The sequence below is a fragment of the Podarcis vaucheri genome (genome assembly GCF_965113315.1).
Source record: "Podarcis vaucheri genome assembly, chromosome: 16".
NCBI classification, from domain to species: Eukaryota; Metazoa; Chordata; class Lepidosauria; order Squamata; family Lacertidae; genus Podarcis; species Podarcis vaucheri.
Window position 1 is genome coordinate 8,149,824 of NC_138754.1, and position 23,548 is coordinate 8,173,371.

At 51.4% G+C, this 23,548-nt stretch overlaps 1 protein-coding gene across 3 annotated transcripts in view; it reads right to left on the reverse strand.

The window, feature by feature from the left end:
- Nucleotides 1–23,548, reverse strand: part of INTS3 (integrator complex subunit 3) — a 91,020-nt gene that overhangs the window by 45,956 nt on the left and 21,516 nt on the right. For 2 of the 3 annotated variants that reach the window (XM_082202095.1, XM_082202094.1), the window contains exons 4-10: nucleotides 19,828–19,941; nucleotides 18,955–19,039; nucleotides 13,844–13,910; nucleotides 10,255–10,399; nucleotides 8,471–8,600; nucleotides 5,911–6,008; nucleotides 4,160–4,351 (exon numbers count right to left, since the gene is read on the reverse strand). In XM_082202095.1, coding sequence (XP_082058221.1) covers nucleotides 4,160–4,351; nucleotides 5,911–6,008; nucleotides 8,471–8,600; nucleotides 10,255–10,399; nucleotides 13,844–13,910; nucleotides 18,955–19,039; nucleotides 19,828–19,941 — 831 coding nt within the window. Of the gene's footprint in view, nucleotides 1–4,159; nucleotides 4,352–5,910; nucleotides 6,009–8,470; nucleotides 8,601–10,254; nucleotides 10,400–13,843; nucleotides 13,911–18,954; nucleotides 19,040–19,827; nucleotides 19,942–20,696; nucleotides 20,849–23,548 lie in introns of all 3 variants that reach the window. The other variant, XM_082202096.1, reaches the window with a different exon arrangement.

Sequence of the window (23,548 nt, forward strand, 5' to 3'; positions counted from 1 at the left end):
GGGGACAGACACACACCTCCGAACGGCACTGAGAAAGGTGGCTATTCACATATAACTGAGTCTTTTGTTTCCAAGAAAAAGATCTGGGCTGGTTTCAACACAAAAACCAGAGCTGGCAGGAATCAAGGGCAGCCTCGTCCCCAAAACCTGGACAGGAGTGAGGCCTGTAAGGGCTGGAAAGATTCAAAACTATCACCTAGAACATCTTTGCCTGGTGACTAAATCTATTTCTTTTTATTTAAACAACTGATATACCAGTTAACCACAACTGTTTCCAAGTGGTTTACCACAGTACCAAGAATTTTAAAGTCTTTGGTAGGCGTCAGAAGTTCAACAGAGAGAGGGGACCTGCCTGACCTAAGCTAGAAGGGAGTTTCATCAAAGGGGGCCCATAATACTAAACGCACAGCAGATCAGAGCCATGTACGGGACCAATAACGACGACCCGACCTCAGAGATCGGCTGGGGACATGAGGGGTTAACTGACCCTTGTGGCTTTCTGGTCCCCAATCGTTAAGAGCCTTCTGACGTCATGCAATGCCCCACAGATGGAGCCATGGAGCCCCTTTCAGCCAGCTCAGTGGCTTGACCACAAGACTTCCAAAGGAACGTGGGGCTGGCGTTTAAATCCTTGCTGGGCTCCAGGCACGCTGGGCAGCCATAAATTAGCGCCTGCGACTTCTCGGCTTTGGGTTCCAGATCTGCGAAATGGGAATATCGGCAAGCTCCCCTGCAGCGGGGATGCCAAAAGTGCACTCTGCTCAAACGGCCTGCGATGGCAATCCAGAGCAGAGCGGCAGTGTGCCTGGTGTCCTCGACCAGGACGACTGCAAGAGCGGAGAGCGTGAGGTTTCTGCGGCTAAATTGTCATCAAGTGACTCGAGCGAGTGGCCGAGGTCAAGAGGCTGCAGCCAAAGTCGGCAGCCAATTTGATTTGATTTGGAAGAGGGGAATACTATTTCAAAGCCTCAGAAATGGCAACCTGCTCATAAACATAGCAGGAAACCCGGCCGCTGATTTCCCTGGGAGAGAGGCAGCTTATTAGGGATATCTAGCCTCCCGTTAAGGAAACGAGGAAACCTAAAGGTCTAAAGGTTTGCAAGGGGGGTTCCAGAAAAAAAGCCTTAATAATAATTTTATTATTTGTACCCCGCCCATCTGACTGGGTTGCGCCATGCCACTCTGGGCCGTCTTCGCCTCTCCCCTAGAAGCAGCACCCTGCCAAACTTGTTCAGAGAGGCCGTTCCAAAGCCCCAGCTTTTAATTCCCTTTGTTCATTAGCTGCCTCGCCTCCGTCCCTTCCAATAACCATCAGGCAAATGAAATGTGGTCTGCGTTGTCGGAGAGTCAAGCCAGGCTGCAGACCTTAATTAGCTGGGAAGCCAGTGGCAATTAAGCGGCAGAGTCAGAGGGGCTGGGAATGTTAATGTGTGCGTGTGTGAGAGAGAGCGAACGAGGGGGGAGGACAACAGATCTGCCACTGGCAGAGCCAGGTGATGGCTATGTCTCCCCCCCCCCCCGCAGGAGGTGGCGATGGCTACCAACTCGGACGGCTTCATGGAGGGCAATGCTGCCAATGGCTACAGGCCATCATGGCTATCTTCTACCTCCACTGCCAGAGGCGGTGTTGTGGCCATGAATGCCGGTTGTGGGAAACCACCGAAAGGAAAGGCATCCTTGCGTTCGATTCCGCTGGTGAGCTTCCCATTGGGGCAGTGCTTTTGAACTGGTGGTCCACAGACCACAGGGGCAACACACACCCATCAACTGTCTGGGACATCCTGTTTTTGGGGAGCTCCCAAAAAACATGAGAGATCGTGGGGCCCCCAAATGCACTGTGCTCTCGTGCGGGTCACGTGGCTTGTGCGAGAGCAAGGCCCAGAAGACGCATGTCCCGGTTTTCCTCTGGGACACGTTGAAGGGTACGGTGGCACCGCTGCGTAACGAAAACTACCGCAGAGATCAACGTTTTCAAAAGTAGGGGGGTCCACAGCACTTAGGTAAAGGTAAAGGGACCCCTGACCATTAGGTCCAGTCGTGACCGACTCTGGGGTTGCGGCGCTCATCTCGCTTTATTGGCCGAGGGAGCCAGCGTGCAGCTTCCGGATCATGTGGCCAGCATGACTAAGCCGCTTCTGGCGAACCAGAGCAGCGCACGGAAATGCTGTTTACCTTCCCGCCGGAGCAGCACCTATTTATCTACTTGCACTTTGACGTGTTTTTGAACTGCTAGGTTGGCAGGAGCAGGAACCGAGCAACGGGAGCTCACTCCATCGCGGGGATTCGAACCTCCGACCTTCTGATCGGCAAGTCCTAGGCTCTGTGGTTTAACCCATAGCGCCACCCGCGTCCCTTCCACAGCACTTAGTTAACTGGAAAATACTGCATTTGGGCACTTGGCTTGCTGCGGTGAGAACAGGACGCTGGACTAGATGGGCCTCTGGTCTGACCCAGGAAGGCTTTCCTAGTGTACCCTGAATGGAAACTGGTTCCTTCAGGTGAGGGCAGAGATGCATTTGCAGCTGGACGCCATCACAGGTATCAATGCAGCCCTTGTAAGGTGCTATGCCCAGGTTAGCCATCTCTGCTGCGTTAAAGCAAATAAATAACACCGGTTGGATTTGGAGAGCTAAAAATACCCGCTCTTGAATTTCTTGGAAATCTATTATTGCTGAGATTATTATCACCACATTCTAATTATTTTTTGCAGCAGCTGGTCTCGACGGTGTTGTTCTTGGCTTCCCAGACACAAACCTCACTTTAAAAGAACAGGGCGATTACAGAAACAAGTAGCAGGATCCAGAAACGTTTCCTGGGGCATCACGGCCAGAGCGCCTTGAGGAATGGGATTCTGAAGAAAAGCTAGGAGGGGTTGGTGTCCGAGTAATGTATGTTGTTTTAGAAAAAATAACGGTGTTGGATTGTAGCTAATCACATTTTAATCAGAGTAGGCCCATTAAATTTAATAGGCCTAAGCTAAGCAGGTCCATTAATTTCAATGGGTCTACCGTGAGTAGCGCTAGGTCTATTCTTGCCATTGCTGAGGCTACCAATGGCCTCGGCCCTGTATACCTGAAGGAGTGTCTCCACCCCCACCGTTCAGAAGGCTCTGAGGGCCTTCTGGCGGTTCCCTCACTGCGAGAAGTGAGGTTACAGGGAACCAGGCACAGGGCCTTCTTGGTAGTGGCACCCTCCCTTTGGAACGCCCTCCCATCAGATGTCCAGGAAATAAATACGCACACGGCTTTTAGAAGACATCTGAAGGCAGCTCTGTATCGGGAAGTTTTTAATGTCTGGGGTTTTATTCTGTTTTTATATGTGTTGGAAGTATCCCAGAATGGTTGGGGGAAGCCAGCCTTGCAGGATCAGGCCCAAAAGGACCTATCTAGTCCAGCATCCTGTTCTCACAGTGGCCAAGTGGATGGTGCGATGGGAAACATGCAAGCAAGATTCAAGCTTCAGAGCAGCTCTTTCCACCTTTGGTTTCCAGCAACTGGTACAGTGGTGCCTCGCAAGACAAAAAGAATCCGTTCTGTGATTCTCTTCGTCTAGCGGTTTTTTCGTCTTGCGAAGCAAGCCCATTGACGGATTAGCAGATTAGCGGATTAGCAGATTAGCGCTATTAGCGCTAATCGGATCAGCTGATAAACGGCTTAGCGGCTTAGAAAAAGGGGGGGGGAGGGGAAAAAACCAGCAGGAACTCGCAAGACATTGTCGTCTTGCGAAGCAAGCCCATAGGAGATTTGTTTTGCAAAGCACCTCCAAAACGGAAAATTCTTTCGTCTAGCGACTTTTCCGTCTTGCGAGGCATTCGTCTTGCGGGGCACCACTGTATTCAGAAGAGCTGTTGGCTCCAACTGTGGAAGGCAGAGCATAGTCCATAGTCATCAATAGCCCTTCCCTCCACGAATTCGTCTGATCGTCTTTCGGAGATGTCTAGGTTGGTGGCTTGAGGGTTTCCCACTGGGGCTACCTGGGTGGCCACTGTGGGAACAGGATGCTGGGGCAGCAAGGCAGCAGACAGGTACTCTCTGGGCAATGCAGAATGTTCACAAACACCCACACGCAGCTCTTCCGGTCCGACAGAGCTCTGCCTGCAAAACCTGGGAAGGAAACCCTCCGGAGTTGCCTGCGCTCTTGTCCCAGTGAGCCGCCTTACCGTGCAGGTGGTGAGCAGCCAGCCAATGATGGCCCAGCGAGGGAGGATGTCGGAGCTCAGCACCTCGTTGGACGGGTGGACCACCCCGCAGATGTAGCGGATGAGGTCGCAGCGCAGGGACTGGCTGTCCGGGGTGGAGAGGTACTGCCGCTGGAACCAGTCTTGGTAGCGTTTCTGCTGGCCAAAGCGCACCTGGAGGGAGGAGAGGGAGGGAGGTCGGTCGGAAGGTGCCATGCCATTGGGCCCATCAACCCCTGAACTCTTAATTCAGGCATCCTTCTACATTTCCTGGTTTTTCACCAGGCATAACCCACACGATTCCATGAATGGTTCCGAGCCATGAGGGCTAGAAACTTGCACAAAGTATGAATTTGATTTTTTTAAAAAAACAAACCAACCACACACAGGCTACTGGAAAATGGAATTTTGCAGCCATTCCATGGGAAAACAGTGTATGTCCGGCCCTGCTTTATTCTCTGTAGTGCTTGGAAACAAGCGTTTTTTGTTGGTCGGTGTGAACGCGACAGCAGAACTGCCTTTGGTGTCTGTAGATGGGGAAGCAGGTGATTAGCAGCCTTTAGGAAGCTGCCATATACTGACTCAGACCATTAGTCCAGGTGCGCAGCCTGGGAGTCATTTTGGACTCACAGCTGTCCATGGAGGCGCAGGTCAATTCTGTGTCCAGGGCGGCTGTCTACCAACTCCATCTGGTACGCAGGCTGAGACCATACCTGCCTAAGGACTGTCTCGCCAGAGTGGTGTATGCTCTAGTTATCTCCCGCTTGGACTACTGCAATGCGCTCTACGTGGGGCTACCTTTGAAGGTGACCCGGAAACTACAACTAATTTAGAATGCAGCAGCTAGACTGGTGACTGGGGGCGGCTGCTGAGACCACATAACACCGGTCTTGAAAGACCTACATTGGCTCCCAGTACGTTTCCAAGCACAAAGTGTTGGTGTTGACCTTTAAAGCCCTAAACGGCCTCGGCCCTGTATACCTGAAGGAGCGTCTCCACCCCCATCGTTCTGCCCGGACGCTGAGGTCCAGCGCCAAGGGCCTTCTGGCGGTTCCCTCGCTGTGAGAAGCAAAGCTACAGGGAACCAGGCAGAGGGCCTTTTCGGTAGTGGCACCTGCCCTGTCGAACGCCCTCTCATCAGATGTCAAAGCGATAAACAACTACCTGACATTCAGAAGACATCTTAAGGCAGCCCTGTTCAGGGAAGTTTTTAACGTGTGACATTTTAGTGTATTTTTGGTCTCTGTGGAAGCCGCCCAGAGTGGCTGGGGAAACCCAGCCAGATGGGCGGGGTACAAATAATAAATTATTATTATTACTATTATTAGTCCATTTAGCCTACTATTTGTCTACTCTGACTGGTTTCCACCTCGCCTGCTGCCTAAGCCCCTTTTAACCACAGATGCCAGGGATTTGAATCTGAGACTCTCTGTTTGCAAAGGAAGTCCTCCAGAACTCGGCTATACTGCTCTGTAGTGGCTGTCCTATAAGCATCAAGCTGCATGAACTCAGTTGGGGTGAAGATGGGAAGGGAAATAAGAGGGGACGGAATTCGTGGTAACCACATAAGGCCGGGGTTGACACGAGTGGCACCCGTGGGCGCTACGGTGCCCTTTTGAGATCTTCCCCTGCTCTGTAAGTGTTAAATATTAATAATAATGGGTTGTTGTAAACTGGTTCGGGAAGCTAGCGTACCCAAAAGTGCAACCAACGGCAACAAAAAAAGGTGTTACCCGCGAGGTCATGAAGAGCAGTTTGGTCTCCATGTCGGGCGTGAGGCGGCAAGCCAGGAACTTGCGCGAAGTCCGAGACTGCAAGAGTTGCAAAACGCCTGCGTTGGGGAAGGCAGGAAGGGGAGTGGGAAGTGGGGAGAGAGAGAAAGAAAAGGGAAATTAGATTTACGGCACACTGCCAGCCACAAAAGCTACTAAATCAGCAGGTGTCTTGTACAGCGAGGGACGCATCTTTACAAGCAAGGATCAGCCCCAGAACACAGGTCATAAGCTCAAAAGAAGAGCCCCGCAGGATCAGACCAAAGGCTGATCCAGCCAGCCTCTTCTTTCCACAGTGCCCAGCCACATGTAATCCCCAGCTACTGGTCTTCAGAGGCCCCAACAGTTCCACGATAGTCATCACGGCTAGCAGCCGTCGATCGCTTCATCCTCCATGAGCTTTGTCTTTTAAAGACATCAAAGTCGGTGGCCATCACTAAACCAGGTTTAAAGTTGTGAATTCCAGTTTAACTTTGTGCCAACGCTTTCCTGTAAGACAGAGTTGTTCCACCTGGCCTTTGGCTTAGAATCAGTTTGATTCCCTCCCCCTCTTTCTTTTTACTTTCTCTTCCTGTGAAGAGGCTGCATCCTAATGTTTTAATGTTGTATTTTGATCTTGTTTTTTTTAATTGTATTTTAATCAACTTGTTTTTATTATTGCTCGTTAGCCACCCTGAACCCGGTCTTGGCTGGGGAGAGCGGGGTATAAATAAATTTATTATTATTAATGTTATTATTATTATTCCTTTCGTCTATCCTGACTCTTTCATCAGTTTCCTTGGATGACCCCAATGGATCCCAGTGATGGGAAGGAAGAAAAATCTATCCCTATCCGTTTTCTCCTTAGTATGCATCGTTTTATGCATGGCTCTCGCCTCTTCGCTCGCCTTTGTACAAGGGTCTTTCGCTTGCCTCCCTTTCCCACCCAGCTCAATACATAAACAGTGGGAGTTGAGACGAGCCGACATGTTAGGGTCAAAATCTGCAAACCCAGTTCTCCCGGTCCAAGGGAGCGCCGCGTTTCATTCAAGACTTGTTGTGGGCCTGCCACCCCTTCGGGAGGGCTGTCAAGAGCAGGGGAAAGTTCTGCGTGCTTCAAAGCCGAACCGGCGGTATTGAAACCATTCCACTTGTCGACAGAGGGCCATGTGGGAAGGAGCTCCTTGGATGAAGGATGGCCGCCTCCCCTTTAAAAAACTTGCTTAGTTAAAACGCTTCCCCCGTGGGGAAAGAAACAAAAACCACCCGTCGGGAGGAACGCGGCATGAGATCTCCCACGGGTCAACCCCTTCTAGAATGTCTTGAATATGGCCCTTCGAAGAAGCCCCCAGAGGCGCAATTCAGAGAGCGCTGCTAAGGGCTTTGCATCTTAATTTGCCTGGAATCAGGCCGAAAGGCAGCCAGGGGCGGATGGTTGCTAGAGGTAACTGACGGCCCTTGGGGCGCTGATTAAGAAGTTCTCTGCAGCCACAGGAGGCGGAAGGGAGGAGCAGCCTAAATTGCCTTCTCTCTCGGGTGGAGGAATCTTCTCTTCGAAGAGCAGCAAAGATGCACCGAACTCTCATCTGCCAGACCAAAAAGCTGTATGTCCCCTGCCCAGTTGAGGCCAACCCACTAGGCCTCACTGCCAGCTCCCATCCTGGAGGCAGGGATCCTTCAGCTGTTGATTTCTGCATTGAGGGGGGGTGAGGGGGGGTTGGACCAGATGACATTTTGGTTCCCTTCCAACTCTACATTTCTGTGATTCTCCAGGGGGTGGCACTGCCTGTCAGCTTCTTCCTCCTTAAAGGTAAAGGGACCCCTGACCGTTAGGTCCAGTCGTGGACAACTCTGGGGTTGCGGCGCTCATCTCGCTTTATTGGCCGAGGGAGCTGGCATACAGCTTCCGGGTCATGTGGCCAGCAGGACTAATCCCCTTCTGGCGAACCAGAGCAGCACATGGAAACGCCGTTTACCTTCCCACCAGAGCGGTACCTATTTATTTACTTGTACTTCAATGTGCTTTTGAACTGCTAGGTTGGCAGGAGCAGGGACCGAGCAACGGGAGCTCACCCTGTCGCGGGGATTCGAACCACTGACCTTCTGATCGGCAAGTCCTAGGCTCTGTGGTTTAACCTACATGCCACCTGCGTCACTTCCTCCTTAATCTTTTTCAAAACCTCTTTGAGGGTCGTCGTCCGTCCCCCCATCAAGTGGTACATAAATTTTGTGAAACAAATAAATAAATTTGACAACCCCTCAAAACTAGTAGGGGCTCCTTTTCCAGAACAAGGCACAGTGGGCAGCAGAGAACTTTGGTTATGGGGAGGCACAGATACACCAGGTTGGATCCAACTACGTTCTACTCAAGAGTAGACCCACCGGATCTGAGCTAGTCATGCTCATCTATTTCAAAGGGACTACCATGAGCAGGTCTGACATTGGATTCAACTCACTGTTGACAAATAACAGGAAAATTTTAAAAAAGCACGCAGCCTCTAGAAGGAGCTAGTCCATAATGTTCCGGAACTTCATCACCTACCTGTGAACTGGGGGCTCAGCACCTGTGGGTTGTGGATAATGTCCTTCCAGAGCTGTTCAAACTCGGGTATCCTAGCAACGTTCTGCAGGAGCCTCACCAGGTCTCGGCCAATCATAAGGCAATCCATAAACTTGGGGCAGGGAGGAAGAGGGAGGAGAAGGGGGGGGGGGGAGAGTCATTATTGTTCTCAGGCACAGGGATACGGACAGAGTGTGCGCTTTGGGGAACGTTCAGTTCCTAAAACCCTGGCAAAGCCCAAAAAAAGGATGATTCATCCCACCCGTCGGCTGAAAAGGTCTTTCCTCGGGCAGATGGTCTCGCCCCCCTTTGAAGATAGCAGGTTCCGAAGAGGCGGGGTGACAAGCAAGGTCGGCTGCCGCATTAAAAAGATAAAATAAATTTTAAAAAAAGAAATGGTTGCTGTTGTACAAACAAACAGGCAGCGCTATAAATTCTGAGCCTGACCCTCAATCACGACCTGGGAGGGAGACTCAAAAGGTGGACTTCTCAAAGCTCAGTGGCCAAGGCTGAGTCTTTTCTAACTCTGGCCGCCAACACCATCGCAAACGGTGATTGGGATCCATGGTTGCCAGCAACAGGGGTGCGATCACATTCACGGGCCGCCATCAAGAGGGGTGCAATTGCATTCAATGGCCAACAGCAACAGGGGTGCAATCATGAACACTTCTACTATTGCTAGCTGCGCTGGAGAGTCAGATCAGATTCCTGGCTATGCTTCTGGCAGTGTGTAAGCATAACTTGCTCTCCCCGACTGCAGGGCCTTTACTGCAGCTGCCCCACAACTCTACAGTAAAGCATGAAACTATGCCTCCCCACTTGACTTTCCTGCAAGGGTTGTAAGAACAAGGGTGGACAACCTGCGGCCCCTCCAGATGTTGCTAGAACCAGAGCTCAACGGGGATCTTGTTGTACTGGGCCACCTGTGTCGCTGCGGGCAGGGGTTTGGACTAGGACGGGGAGCCTGTGGTCCTTCAGATGTCGCTCGACTCCAAATCCCATCACCCCTGACCATCGGCTATGATGGCCGGGGCTGCTTGGTGTTGAAGGCCCGCAAGATTTGAAGGGTTGCAATTCTCCCCAGCCCAGCTTCACTTTTCTGTTAGGTAAAGGTAAAGGGACCCCTGACCATTAGGTCCAGTCATGGCCGACTCTGGGGTTGTGGTGATCATCTCGCTTTATTGGCCGAGGGAACCGGCATACAGCTTCCAGGTCATGTGGCCAGCATGACTAAGCCGCTTCTGTCAAACCAGAGCAGCACACGGAAACACCGTTTACCTTCCTGCCAGAGCGGTACCTATTTATCTACTTGCACTCTGACGTGCTTTCGAACTGCTAGGTTGGCAGGAGCAGGGATCAAGCAACGGGAGCTCGCCCCGTTGCGGGGATTCAAACCGCCGACCTTCTGATCGGCAAGTCCTAGGCTCTGTGGTTTAACCCACAGCGCCACCCACGTCCCTTCACTCTTCTGTTTAGTGCATTTTAATGTGTGATCCCTGATTGGTTGGGCTTTCAGCTCCTTAAGAGGAACAAGAAGCAAGGCACAAAAACGTGAAGAGAGAAGCTCATCCGGGAGTCACAATGGGCTGCGTTGTTTCAAAGTCGGCCCCTACAGAGAAGACAAGGAGAGTGGGGGCCGAGTGTGTCTGCAGCGACAAAGGAGGCTGTCTGGAAAGCGGCTGTCACTTGTCCCTCAAGTGCCTTCCTCCGAGATGGCACCCGCCCACACGCCTCCAGGCAGCTAAACACTTCCCAGATTCCCTTACCCGGTCGCGGAGCAGGGAGATGCAGAATTCCACCTCCTTCTGCCTCAGGGCGTGCAGGGGAGGCGAGCCATGGTGGTCGACGATCAGGCGGAGGTAGGTGTACACGGACATGGCAATCAGCATGGCGCTTTTCAGAACCCACTCCCTGCAAAGAAGGGAGCATTTAGTTCCACGCCACAACCCGGCGCAAACGCCAGCCCTTCCGACCGCTCAGAACCAGTGTGGGCGTTGAGAACATGTACAAGTAGCCCCGCAGGATCAGGCCTGGCACCCTGGTCTCACAGCGGCCCGTCAGATTCTCCCAGGAAGGTCCCCAGGCAAGAGCCCTCCCCTGTTGTTTGTCTCCAGCATCGAGCACTGAGAGGTAGACTGCCTTAGGACATGGAGATTCTGTTCACAACTAATATAAAAAGAGCTCTGCTGGATCATTTTGCCCAGTGTCCTGTTTTGACGGAGGCCAAGCGAATGCCTGCAGAAAACCTGCAAGCAGGATCCGATCACAAGAGCCTTTCCCCCCTCCTGCAGTTTCCAGCAACGGGTATTTGGTTGCGGAAGGTGGCAAATCTTGAGAACCTGGGAGGAAGATTTCAGACTGGGGGGTGGAGGGAGAGGGGAGGCTTTGATGCCCTCCAGGGTCAGATCTGCAAGAAGATCAAACCTATCCTTTCTTAAGGAAATCAGCCCTGAGTGCTCACTGGAAGACCAGATCCTGAAGCTGAGGCTCCAATACTTTGGCCACCTCATGAGAAGAGAAGAAAAGACCCTGATGCTGGGAAAGATGGAGGGCACAAGGAGAAGGGGACGACAGAGGACGAGATGGTTGGACAGCGTTCTCGAAGCTACAAACATGAGTCTGACCAAACTGCGGGAGGCAGTGGAAGACAGGAGTGCCTGGCGTGCTCTGGTCCAGGGGGTCACAAAGAGTTGGACACGACTAAACAACTAAACAACAACAAAAACATGGTCAGATCATCCTTCCCCCCACCCCATCCTGACCCTAGCGCAGCTACTAAGCAGAGATCTGTTTTAGTTATGCTTTGTAAAAGATCTCAAAGAAGAAGGTCTTTGCGGGGCAAAAGGGCTCCCGGTCCATTAACTGAATGTGCAGCAGAACAGCAGCAGCAGCGAAAGGGAAGGAGTGGCAAAGGAGGGGGCAGCCGATGTCAGGGGGTCTGTGCATGGCGCTGCCCTCCAGCCTGAGCTCGGGAGTAATTGATCTGGCAGGTGACACAGAGGAAAGGTTTAAGGGTGCTCCAGAGGCAGCTCGGGGCTCGTTACGCCACCGAGTGCCGGAAAGGGCCAACGCGCGACGTGGTGGGCTTGGCTCACCCCCTGATCCGGATCCTTGAGCAACTACACCTTCTGCTCCCAATTAAAGCAGCCAAAGCAGGAGGGATTTGGTTTCACACTAAAAAAAACCAACTATGCTGCTTAATTAAAACCTTGCTTTCCATTCTGCTGACCTCAGATGAGTTTTCTCCTCAATCCTCGAAATTCCCAGGCCAGGAACCATCCCCTAGAGCAGTCAGTGCTTCTCAAACTTGGGTCCCCGGCTGTTGTTGGACTACAACTCCCATCATCCCTGACCACTGGTCCTGCTAGCTATGGATGATGGGAGTAGTAGTCCAACAACAGCCGTGGACCCAAGTTTGAGAAACAGTGCCCCTGGGGCAATGGGCATGTTTCCTCGTTCGCCGTTAACTCCTGAGCAACACGGCCAGTGAGGGCCTGGGACTTTGGGTAGGGCCTTTTCTGCTGTGGCACAAAGCCCCCCATGTGGGGGGCATTCAGCTTTTGAGGAGTAGCCTTCCCCTCCTTGGAATGTCCCAGGCTCTGCCCTTATCAATCACCCACAGCCCAGTACAAGCCGCAGGAGAAACTGGGAAGGTGACATTCTTTAAGGCAGGGCTGGGGAATCCCAGGCTCTCAGGTGAGGGGTGCAAATGCAGCAACTCTCCCCAAGCCACACCCCTGGCTGGCCTTGCTTCACGCCCTCCTTAGCCACACCCCCTTTCCCCAGGCCACACCCCCTTGTGATTCCCAGCAACTAGTGTTCAGAGGCATATTGCCTCTGACAGTGGAGAACACAGCCATTGTGGCCAGCAACCACTGACAGTCTCAGCCCCCTCCATGGATTTGTCCAATTCTCTTTAAAGAGCGATGAAGATGCCATCCCAGCCATCTGTACGGCTCCCTGTATTTCATCTCGGAGACAAACAGCAGCATTGTGTGTTCCTATTGAACCCAGTATTGTCCACACTGACCGGCAGCAGCCCTTTGGAAGCCACAGGTCCTCCTGCTAAATCTTCAAAACTTCTCTCGTAAGGAGATAAGAAGACTCCTGTTCGGTCAGACCAAAAGTCCATCAACTCTACCATCGTAAGGGCTAAGCACTTGCTTTTCCATAGTTAACTGCTGGACCACTCGGGGTGCCCGACTCTGTATGCGAGATGCCACTAGGCAGTCACAGGCCAAAAAACACAATCTTGCCCAGAGTTTTGCTACAGCCCATTCCTCTTTCCTCCTTGCCAACATAAATTCCAAATGTGCCCAACAAATGGGAGGCAGGAGAGACTGTTGCAAGTGCAAAGTTCCTCTGAGCACAGAATTTGGACTTCTTTTGGCATGGAACATCACACTCAAAGACCAAGGAAGGAGAGGGAAGCCTTCAAGTGGGCTAGAAACTTGACCCTGTGTGTGTTAAGCCTAAGATGAAGGTTGTCAGGAATCTGTGTCAGGTAAGGCATTGCAGAAGACAAACAAGACGAACTACTAGGTAAAGACTGTCTAGGCAAGAACCAGCAGGCAGAAAGCAATGATTTACAGCCCCCTGGCTCTTCCAGCCACGGAAAACGTGCTTGCTCTCTGAAGAGCGCACTAGATGGCACTGTGGGGCAACGCAGCTGGAATCAAACTGTTCCTTGCCAAAGGGAAATAAGCACACTTGAAAAACTCTTTATGTGTCCGTCCGTCCCCCGCGAAGTAAAACGCTTTAACAACTTGATTGTTCACCACAGCAATAAGCAATTTCAAAGAGACATTGCAGCTACTACACATGCCATCCTAAGTGAGGGAACCGCGCATTGAAATATTATGACAGGTACACTCGGGATGCATCCGTGCAAAGAAAAAGGGGCTGCAGAAAAGGAACGGCGTGGGCAAGCGAGACTCGGTGTAAACAAAGTCAGATCAGCCTCGGTGACTCAAACGTGTTGCAGAGGGTGTCTGGAGAAGGTGGCCGGGTTCCTACCAAGGCAATAAATATTCCTCGCTCCTGGCAGAAAGCCATGCCAAATTAATTGCGCGGTCTCTACGCAGGGCTCCTTCGGGGCTCTCTTCATCTTGGTCACAGGGAAAGTCAGGACTGATCAGCCCTGGCAAGGCTCGGTAGCGTGAAAACGAACTTCAGAGTCCACACTGGACAAGGTCAGACACGGCTGAGCCCAACCCTTGAAAGGCAAAACAAAGCTACTAGCCAGGCAGTCCACCTGAGCAAGCCTTCGGAGCAAGTCTAGGCAAGCACCGCCCGTTTGTGAGCAGGCATTGACCCCTGGCTGCCAGCGATGGCCGACTGACCAGGCATACATACCTCTGCTCAGTAAGCATATCGAGGATGTTTTCCGCCAGCCAGATATTCTTTGCCGTTACGTCTCCGCCTGCAAGGAGACAAACAGGTGACCAGAAGGTTGGGAGGAAGCCGGTTCAGACTGTGGATTGCACTTTCCTCCAGCATCAGGTTTGCACCAAACTGCCCCTTGATACCTTTCAGCTAATCAATTTTTTTGTTGCTGTTGTTTTTGCCCTGTACGCCGACATACCCACCCAACCTAGGAGAACCCCGCCCTCCTTTGCTCAATGGGATAGCTCAGGTACTTTCTGGAAACCAATGGCCAAATGGACATTGGAAGAACCGTTCCGGATCAGGTCAAAAGCCTTTGACACCAGCCACTCAAGATTCCTCTAGGACAGGGGTCTGCAACCCGCGGCTCCGGAGCCTCATGTGGCTCTTTTACATCTTTGCTGCGGCTCCGGGGCGGATACTAGCGAAGGGAGTATTGTGCGCCCCGACACTCCCCACTGTGGCGGGCGCTGTACTGGCTGTGACGTTGCATGGGGGCGGTGTGTGCGTTAGTCACGCACCGTCCCGACGTCACCTTCCCGCCCGCTGTCAGATCGTGGCTCCGGAGATATATTTGTTTTAAATGTTGCAATGGTTTTGCGGCTCCCAGTTGTTGTTTTTTCTTCGGAAACGGGTCCAAGTGGCTCTTTTTGTCTTAAAGGTTCCAGACCCCTGATCTAGGAGGTACACAGGCAGGGCGTGAAGGCAAGAGCCCTCTCTCCCTGTAACCCATAAGGATGTAAAAAGACCCTGCGGGATCAGGCCAATGGCCTGCCTGTTCTCGCAGCAGCCAGCCAGGTGCCTCTTCTGTAAAGACCTGAGCGCAACAGAAGCACACCAGAAGTCTCCAGCTCAGTTGGTTAAGAGCGTGGTGCTGATTAACGCCAAGGTTGCAGGTTTGACCCCTGTATGGGACAGCTGCATATTCTGGCATTGCAGGGGGTTGGACTTAGATGACCCTCGGGGTCCCTTCCAACTCTATGATTTTATTCAGGCACATTTACTACCTTCAAATGGGGAGGAAGAGCCAGTAGTCACTGATTGCCTTCTCCTCAATAAATCTGACTGCAAACCCCAAGATCAGGCCAATGGCCCATTAGGGAAACCCTCAGGGCAGGACCCAAGCGCAAGAGAGCTCTCCCCTCCTGTGGCTTCCAGCAGCTGGTATTGATTATTGACGCAGCGCTGAGGAACCCCAAATAAATCACAGCAAACTGACTCAGTGAGGCCAGAATTGGGGAGCAAGCGAAAGGTCATCTCGGCCTGCCAAATGGAGGAGTGAGAGATGCTCAGTGGAAGGGATATTTACACCCATTTTTGTCCTTTGAAAGCAAGGCCTGAGCACAACAAGCAGGGCTTTCTCCACCTGTGATGCCCAGCCAGAAGACAGCAAGGAGGGCTATTTGGCCAGGGCACCCTCCCCTAACTCAACCCCCCCAACCAGGTGTTATTGGGCTCCAATTTCCATCAGACCCCCACCCCACCCCAGGCACGGCTAACGGCTAGGGATGATGGAGTCCAATAAGATCTGGAGGGCCGCGGGGGCCCCCAACTCTAGATCAGAGCCACCCAAGGTCGGGCTGTCATGCAAGCTGGCTAACAAAGAGCCCCGGAGGCTTGTAAATTCCTGGTTGCTGTGAGCGATTGCGGGGCAAATTCCTTTCTCCACCAGAGTACTCTTTAAAAAATCAGGCTGAGCCATTCTTGGATGCCTGTCCTTGAGAAGGGGAGTGGGGGGCCCCCCCTCAAAAGATGTAGTCATGGCAACTGAATCCTCGTAAAAAGAAGAAGAAAAAATCTTATCAGGGTGAGGGGGGGGGCAGAGGTACCTTAGGAAAAGAAGTTTCCCGTAAGTCCGCAAACACTTGACAAGGGTGCCAAACAAAGGAGAAAGACAGTAGTTTGCTGGTCTACTGTGGTTTTGTCCTTCCTGCCCCCCCCCCAAAAAAAACCAAATAGCTTTTAGAGCCTGTCCTTCGGGCGAGGGGGGCGGGAGCTGGCAAGCTCTGAGCTCATACAGGCCCAACTCCACATTGCAGATGCTGGCGGTTAAAAAAACAAAATGACAGATTTTCCACTGCGGCAAATTCCTGAAGTCAGCCCGGCACAAAAGTGTGCCAGAAGTTCTCGAGATCCCTATCAAGACCATACCTGATTTGGTAGGGAAGGAACTGGTGGGGCGGAGAGATGAGGATTGTTTGGCCAAGAGTAATCCTATTACTGCAATTTAATGAGAGATCCCTGATTGGCTGGGAGGTGTGACCAGGATAGGGGTGGGGGGGCCTGTTACCCTCCAGATGCTGCCAAACTACAAGTCCCATCATCCCTAATCGTAGGCCGTGGAAGCTGGGGCTGATGGGAGTTATAGTCCAGCCACAGCTGGAGGACCCCCTGGTTCCTCAGTCCTGCTATATCCAAACTCATCTCTGGCGAAGAGACTTCTTTATAGCTTTAAAAATGGAAGATAAATCCTACGTGCGTAATATTTACACACACTTTAATGTAAAGTGAAAACGAAATCTTCCAAGAGTTATTGGAAGAGTTATTGCATCTTTTAAAAACAAAAACAGGTGTCCCATAATTGCATAAAAATGGTTTAGGAATAAATCTGTTTTATTAAATTGGACAACGTTCTATATCTGTAATGGCACATGAACAATTTAAGGCAGCTGCATTACCAAACTCTTCCTTTTTTAAAAGGATATATAATTACAGAATAATGTTCCCGGGTAATGGTTGTTCTCTACAAAAATAAAATAAAATGACCCTAAACACACCAGGGATTTTTTAAATTGGGCATAATCAAAACATGCGGAATAAAGAAACTCTGCGCCCACTGCAATCCTGCTTAGAGAGAGCTGCTCCAATATACCTTGCTGCTAATTGAGCAACTCATTTTGGCCCTTGTTACCTGAAAAGGGCAACCCTCCTGCCATCAACCACCCCTCCCTCTCTCTCCTGGCCCTGCCTGGCTCCAGTTTAAGGCGGCTGTACACAATTAAACCAGTGCTTGCCCTGTAACTGTTGGCAACCTGGACCTTCGGCACCTCAGCTCTACATGACAGGCGGTTCATTTGGAACATGCCAGTGTTACCATAGGCAAACACTGACTGCCACAATATGCTCCCTTCATTAGACACAGGCAGCAGCAAAAATAACAGCTTAGGGTTGGGGCCGAGGGCAGTGATGCTCAAGAGGCTACTGAGAATGGCCTGATTGCTTGATGAGGACTGGGCACCTTAAGAAATTAGGGTAATATTGGTTGCATCTAGCCCAGCTTCCTGTTTTCACAGTGGCCAACCAGATGCCACAATGGGACGCCCCCCAAGAGCTCTCCCCCTGCGGCAGCTTCCAGCAACTGGTACTCAGAAGCATTTCTACCTCCGCCAGAGAAGGAGGAGGAGGAGGAGGAGGAGGAGGAGGAGGAGGGAGGTGTTTCCTTCAAGGAGCTCCAAGTGGTATATGCCCTTCCTCTTTTATCTTCACAACAATCCTTTAAGGGAGTTTAGGAGTGCCTTTGTGCCAGTGGCGTAGCGTGGGGGGTGCAGGGGGGGCCGGCCGCACCGGGCGCAACATCTGGGGGTTAGGGTTAGGGGGCGCAAATCCACGGGTTAGGGGGCGCAAATTACTTGCCTTGCCCCGGGTGCTGACAACCCACGCTACGCCACTGCTTTGTGCCTGGGTTTCATACAGGCATCTGGTTGGACGCAGTGAGATGTTGGTCACTAGATGATCCAGAAAGCTCTTCCAAAGTTCGTAAGATGGGCCCAAGACCTCACACAATCAGATTCATGAGATGAGTAGGAATTTGAACACAGGTCTGCCAAGTTCTTAGTCCAACACACTATCCACTTAACATATCTGCAGATCAGCCTTCCCCAACCTGGTACCCTCTAGATGTTAAGAACACAAGAAGAGCCTGCTCGATAAGACCAACGGCCCATCGAAAAAGAAGAAGAGTTTGGATTTGATTTCCCGCTTTATCACTACCCGAAGGAGTCTCAAAGCGGCTAACATTCTCCTTTCCCTTCCTCCCCCACAACAATCACTCTGTGAGGTGAGTGGGGCTGAGAGACTTCAAAGAAGTGTGACTGGCCCAAGGTCACCCAGCAGCTGCATGTGGAGGAGCAGGGAAGCGAACCCGGTTCACCAGATTACGAGTCCACCGCTCTTAACCACTACACCACACTGGCTCCCTTATGAGAAACCAAGCCTTAAGAGCAGTGCCGGATTTACGTATAAGCTAAACAAGCTATAGCTTAGGGCCCCACTCGCTTGGAGCCCCCCAAAAAATTTAAAGGGGGAAAAAAACCTGGATACTTCTTCTTAATTGTATTTCACTTCAGCAATTACTTTGATAAAATACGTATTTTGATATGTGCGAATGGCTTTAGATACCCATGAGGCCCATAAATTACCATATAGCATATATTCAACACAAAAAAACCAGTGACAATTTGTTGTTGGCAAAGGACAGCTAGACACATAAAGGGCCCCATTACCTTTAGTAGCTTGGGGCCTCACCAAACCTATCGTATTTTTCGCTCTATAAGATGCGCTTTTCCCCTCCTAAAAAGTAAGGGGAAATGTGTGTGCGTATTATGGAGCGAATGCAGGCGGGAGGCTCTGCTCAGCACTCCCTTTAAAGAGCCGCGTGGAGCTGCCCTTCTCCCTCCTTAGGAAAAGCCCCCTAAGAGCCGCACACATGCTCCATGCGCTCTTGGGGGAGCCTTAGCCGCGCGCAGCCTCTCCCGAGCAGAGGATGAAGGCTCCCCTTGCCTGGGAGAGGCTGCGCGTGGCTATCCCATAAGCCAGGACAGCCAGCTGGCTGCCCTGGCTTCTGGGATTCAGAATATTTTTTTTCTTGTTTTCCTCTTCCAGAAACTAGGTGCGTCTTATGGTCTGGTGTGTCTTATAGAGCGAAAAATACAGTGAATCTGGCCCTGCTTACGAGGAATGGTTGATAGGGGAAAGGCACTCACTCAGGCTAGCAGTCATCAACGCAGCCTTCCTCCATCTCCTATGGGATGCTTTGTGGAGCTACCTTCTCCAGCGATACTACCCCCCCCCAACGCACTCACCTGCGATCTGCTTCATGAAGGTCATGCAGACGCCTTCGATGCCCAGAATCCCGCTCCGCACTATCTCCCGCACCAGCCAAACCAACTAAAGCGTGGGAGAGAAGAGAATTCAGGGCTCCTTCAAGCGACATGGACAAAGCCGGCTTCTCCCGCCTCTTTGACAGGCAGAAGAAAGGCATGGCATGCAAGCATTTGCGCCAGCCAGATGATGGCGTGGTCCTCGCTGCTCATAGAATATGGGTCGTTCAGAAGAACCCGCAATCGGGATTTCCCCCTCCTCTCTCTTTTTTTTTAAAAAAACATCCTGCAAGTTTCTAGTCCTTGTGATTGTGGAGGGAACCCCGAACACCACATATGTTATGGAAAGAATCGTGTCTATGTGGGGAATCCTGGGGTGAGCAGCAGGGGAGAAGGTTTGGATTACAAACACAGCCACCAAGCCCACCTGCCACAAATTTCTGTTTTGTGCCCACCCCCAAGCTCACAGCACCGCACTTCCCTTGACTTTCCCCGTATGCCTCAATGCACCTTTCCCATATACAAATTCTAATTCTGACACTGGGGTTTGGGAGCAAGGGGCCGGGGGGGGGAGGAAGTACCCGCAACTGCAGACCGCATTACATATGCCCCTGAAACCCAGCTTGCAGATTTGCAGAGCTGATACCGATTGCGGAATCTGGGTCTTCAGGTTGCAGAATTTAAAATGCCTCGCAGAAATGCCTTTGGCAGCACTGCACTCCGGGCTTGAGACAAACAGCGGGCTGATCGCAGCTCCTGCTTCACACCCTCACACCCCTGTTCTTTTAAGTATAGAGGCACACAGAGAAAAGAAAATGCACACAGGCAAGACGCGGCGCATAGCGCATGGCCCACCTGCGTACGGCACGTGTCCTGCAGCTTCAGGTACTTCTCCATCAGAATCTGGTTCATCTTGTTCAACACGGCACTCATCCCGTCCCGGCTGACCAGCACCAGGTCCCGGTAACACTGTGGCCAGGGAGGAGGGCAGGGGAGAGATGAGAGAATGTGTCAGCTGAACAGAGTGCAGTCACAGCATATAACTTAAAAAGAAACTGCTCTAGGGTGAGTGGTGGGTGGCATACAGATTCTGTAAACAGGGGTGGGGAGACTCCATCCCAGGGGCCAAGTGCAGTTCCCTGGAGAGATGCTGCTGGTCAGAGTTAACAGCACTGGGTGGAATGGACAACTGGCTCGGCATGTTGAAGGCAGATTCACATTACCCTGATCATCATCATCGTGCAGGAGCCCTACAGCATCTTAGGTCTGCTCTCATTGGCTGGACTCCAATGGGACTCTAGCTCCCAATTGGTCGAATTCCAGCGGGACTCTAGTCCCATTGGCTGGACTTCAGCGGGACTCTAGCTCTCATTGGTTGGACTCCAGCAGGACTCTAGCTCCCACTGGCCGGATTCCAGCAGGACTCCAGCTCCCATTGGCTGGATTCCAGTGGAATTCTAGCTCCCGCTGGCCGGACTCCAGCGGGACTCTAGCTCCCATTGGCCGGATTCCAGCAGGACTCTAGCTCCCATTGGCTGGACTCCAACTGGACTGTAGTTCCCATCAGCCACAGCCAGTGCAGCCAGTGGTCAGGGCTGATGGGAACTGCAGTCCACAAGGACCTTCAGAGGGTCATGGGTTCTCCAGCCCTATTCCAGACACACATCCCAAACAATCAGGGATCACGTATTAAATGCGCTTATAGAGGTGTAATATTCTATTACCTAGAGCCGGGATGAAGAACCCGTAGCCGCCATCCAGGTGCTGTTTGACTCCAACTTCCATTTTCCCCAGCCTGCAAGGCCAATTGGTCAGGGGTGACGAGAGTTGTAGTCCACCAACATCTCTGGGAGGCCACAGGCTCTCCATCTGTGCTCTAACAACAGAAGGAGACAGTGCCTGAAGCCAAGGTGGTACATCGGGAATAGCCAAAGCACTGGTTGCTTTGGGGGTGAGCTGCTCCCCGCCACTGGCGACCAAAGGAAATGAATAGACATATATACACATCAGTAACCAGAAAGCAGCGAAAGGGGTCGCTGTTTCTATATGGCACCGCAAGCCCAACCATCTGACATATGAAAATAATTCCAGGCGACACATAATGCAGAACATACACGAAGAGTACGGCCAAGTGTGTCGGACGGTCGTAAATCAGCTGGGACCTGGCTCGTCCAAAATGTACAAGCAGAGAATATATTCCCCGTGTCCAAATTTTGCTCGCTTGTCAAGTTCCAAGAGAACAACCCCCACCACCGGGACTCAATCTGCCAAAAGCTGGCAAGAAGATGCTTGCGGAAGAGGAGCCTGCGAATGGCCGTGCAAACGTTTCGGGAGCCAAAGGCAGAGCTTGGGGAGCGCAGGCGGTGCGGGAGAAGTTTGGGGTGTGCGGTGGAGGGATGTGGGGGGGGAAGGAGGCGGTGGAAAGTGCTCAGAGGCTCAGATTTGGGAGGACTTGGAGCAGATCAGCTGATCGTGACCCACCAACATCCTGAAACCAACATCCGAGGTCCTTCTCTATGGGCCTGGGAGGTCTGGAGTGTGATGACACGAGAACAGGGTCTTTTTGGTGGTGGCTCCCTGCCTTTGGAATGCTCTCCCCAGGGAGGCTTGCCTGGTGCCATCAATGGCTACTTTCAGGAGCCCGGCAGTAACACTACTTTTCATCCAGATTTTTGGCCTTTATTTTGGAGACTTTTAGATACTGCAACCCCTTTGTGGGGTGTATTACAGAGACTTTTTACATACATCCGTGTTTTGAGGTCTCGTTTTATTTCTGTTTTATACTGGTTTTAATGCTTATGGTATATAAAAGTCTGTCTAATACACCCCACAAGGGGTTGTGGTATCTACAAGTCTCCAAGATAAAGGCCAAAAATCTGGATGAAAAGTAGTGTAGTAAAATGAGTTTACATTTCAATTTTCAAAAGCAACTAGCAAGTCCAATTAATAATAAAAATAATAATGGATAGTGAGGCTTCTTGCGAAGTTTTACAGTATTCAGATGCAAGCTGGGTGGGGTGGAAGACAGCTGACACCTCTTGCCTGTCTCCTCTTGCCCTGTGAGGTTGGCAGAAGGGAGGGAAGGGGAGAGAGGAACCAGGAAATCATCTGTTAACTCACTTCTGCATGGATGTTAATTTGTGCTGCTAAATGTCACGCCGCGGAGGCAAAGAGGGATCTGCTCTCCGCGTTCTCCCTCGGAGAGGCTAATGAGGCCCCTGAAAGCGCCCTTTCGATTGAACTCGCAAAGCACTCAGCAACCTCACGCTCGCAACAGGCGAGGTCTCTGGCTTGGCCTTTTGGCGCTTTCCAAATGTTAAAAGGCGCACTTGCCCGGCGAGCAGGAGGGGTGAAATAACCCCTGACCCGCTGCCGCGTGGTACAATTGGGGCCAAGGCGTCCTGGCACCCTGGGCAATTCTCCCGAAGCCACAAAATGGGGATCGCAGAAGGCATTTCAGAGGGCAGGAGCAAAGCAGAGGCAAGGGTGAGGAAGGGATGTCACTGCACAAGGGTCCAGTCCCTCCAGGGCTAGGTAAAGCACTCTGCCCATGTTTGAAGGTGCTCTTATCTCCCGTGTTTTGAAAGGACAGAGACACTAGTGCCGAGGCCCCAAGATTTTGGCCTCCTCTTTCTTTTCCTAGGAACCGATGGGGTTTATAAGGGGTGCTCAGTTTGGGGTGTCTTATTAGCACCAAAACTGCAAAAGGCTACATAAAGGCAATGGCATTCTGCAGCTGAATCCTGGCTCAAATTCTGGCCCCTTGCAACAAAACGGTGCTCCTGTTCAGGGTCCCAGCCAGCTAGCCAGTCTGCCCTTTCCCAGGATGTGCCATTCCATTACAATAATAATAATAATAATAACAATAATAATAAATTTTTATTTATACCCTGCCCTTCCCGGTTCAAAAACCGGGCTCAGGCGGCTAACAAAAAATTTAAAACACTTTAAAACAATTATGAAAGCAGCATAAAAGACAGTATAAAAACATGAATAAAAATAAAAAATAAAAAATCAGATAATCCCCAGGGCTAGCTGGCTGAATTGGTCCTACTTGGGCCAGCGAGGAGGCCAGGGGAGAATTAGCTGTGGGGTCTCAGAGTGGGTGATCTTCATAAAAGGGGACGGGGGGAGAGAAGGGTAATAAAAGATCAGGCTGAATTCAAATTAAAGGCCAGGCGGAATAGCTCTGTCTTACAGGCCCGACGGAAGGAGGTTAAATCCTGAAAGGCCCTAGTCTCATGGGACAGAGCATTCCACCAGGTCGGAGCCATCACTGAAAAGGCCCTGACCCTGGTGGAGGATAGTCTAACTTACAAGCCCAATCAAGTTTCTTATCCACGTTACGATATTCACACGTGTGACAAAATGCTGGTAAGTGTGGAGTGCTCCAGTTCAGGGTTCCAACCAGCTACGCCCTTTCCCGGGATACTCCATTCCAGCCCAATCCCAGGCAAACTCTTATCCCTGTGATATCATAGAATATTAATAGTGTTACACCTGCAACAAAATGTTGGCAACATGAAGGGCTCCAGTTCATGGTTCCAACCTTAGAGGGCATTTCACAAATAATGAG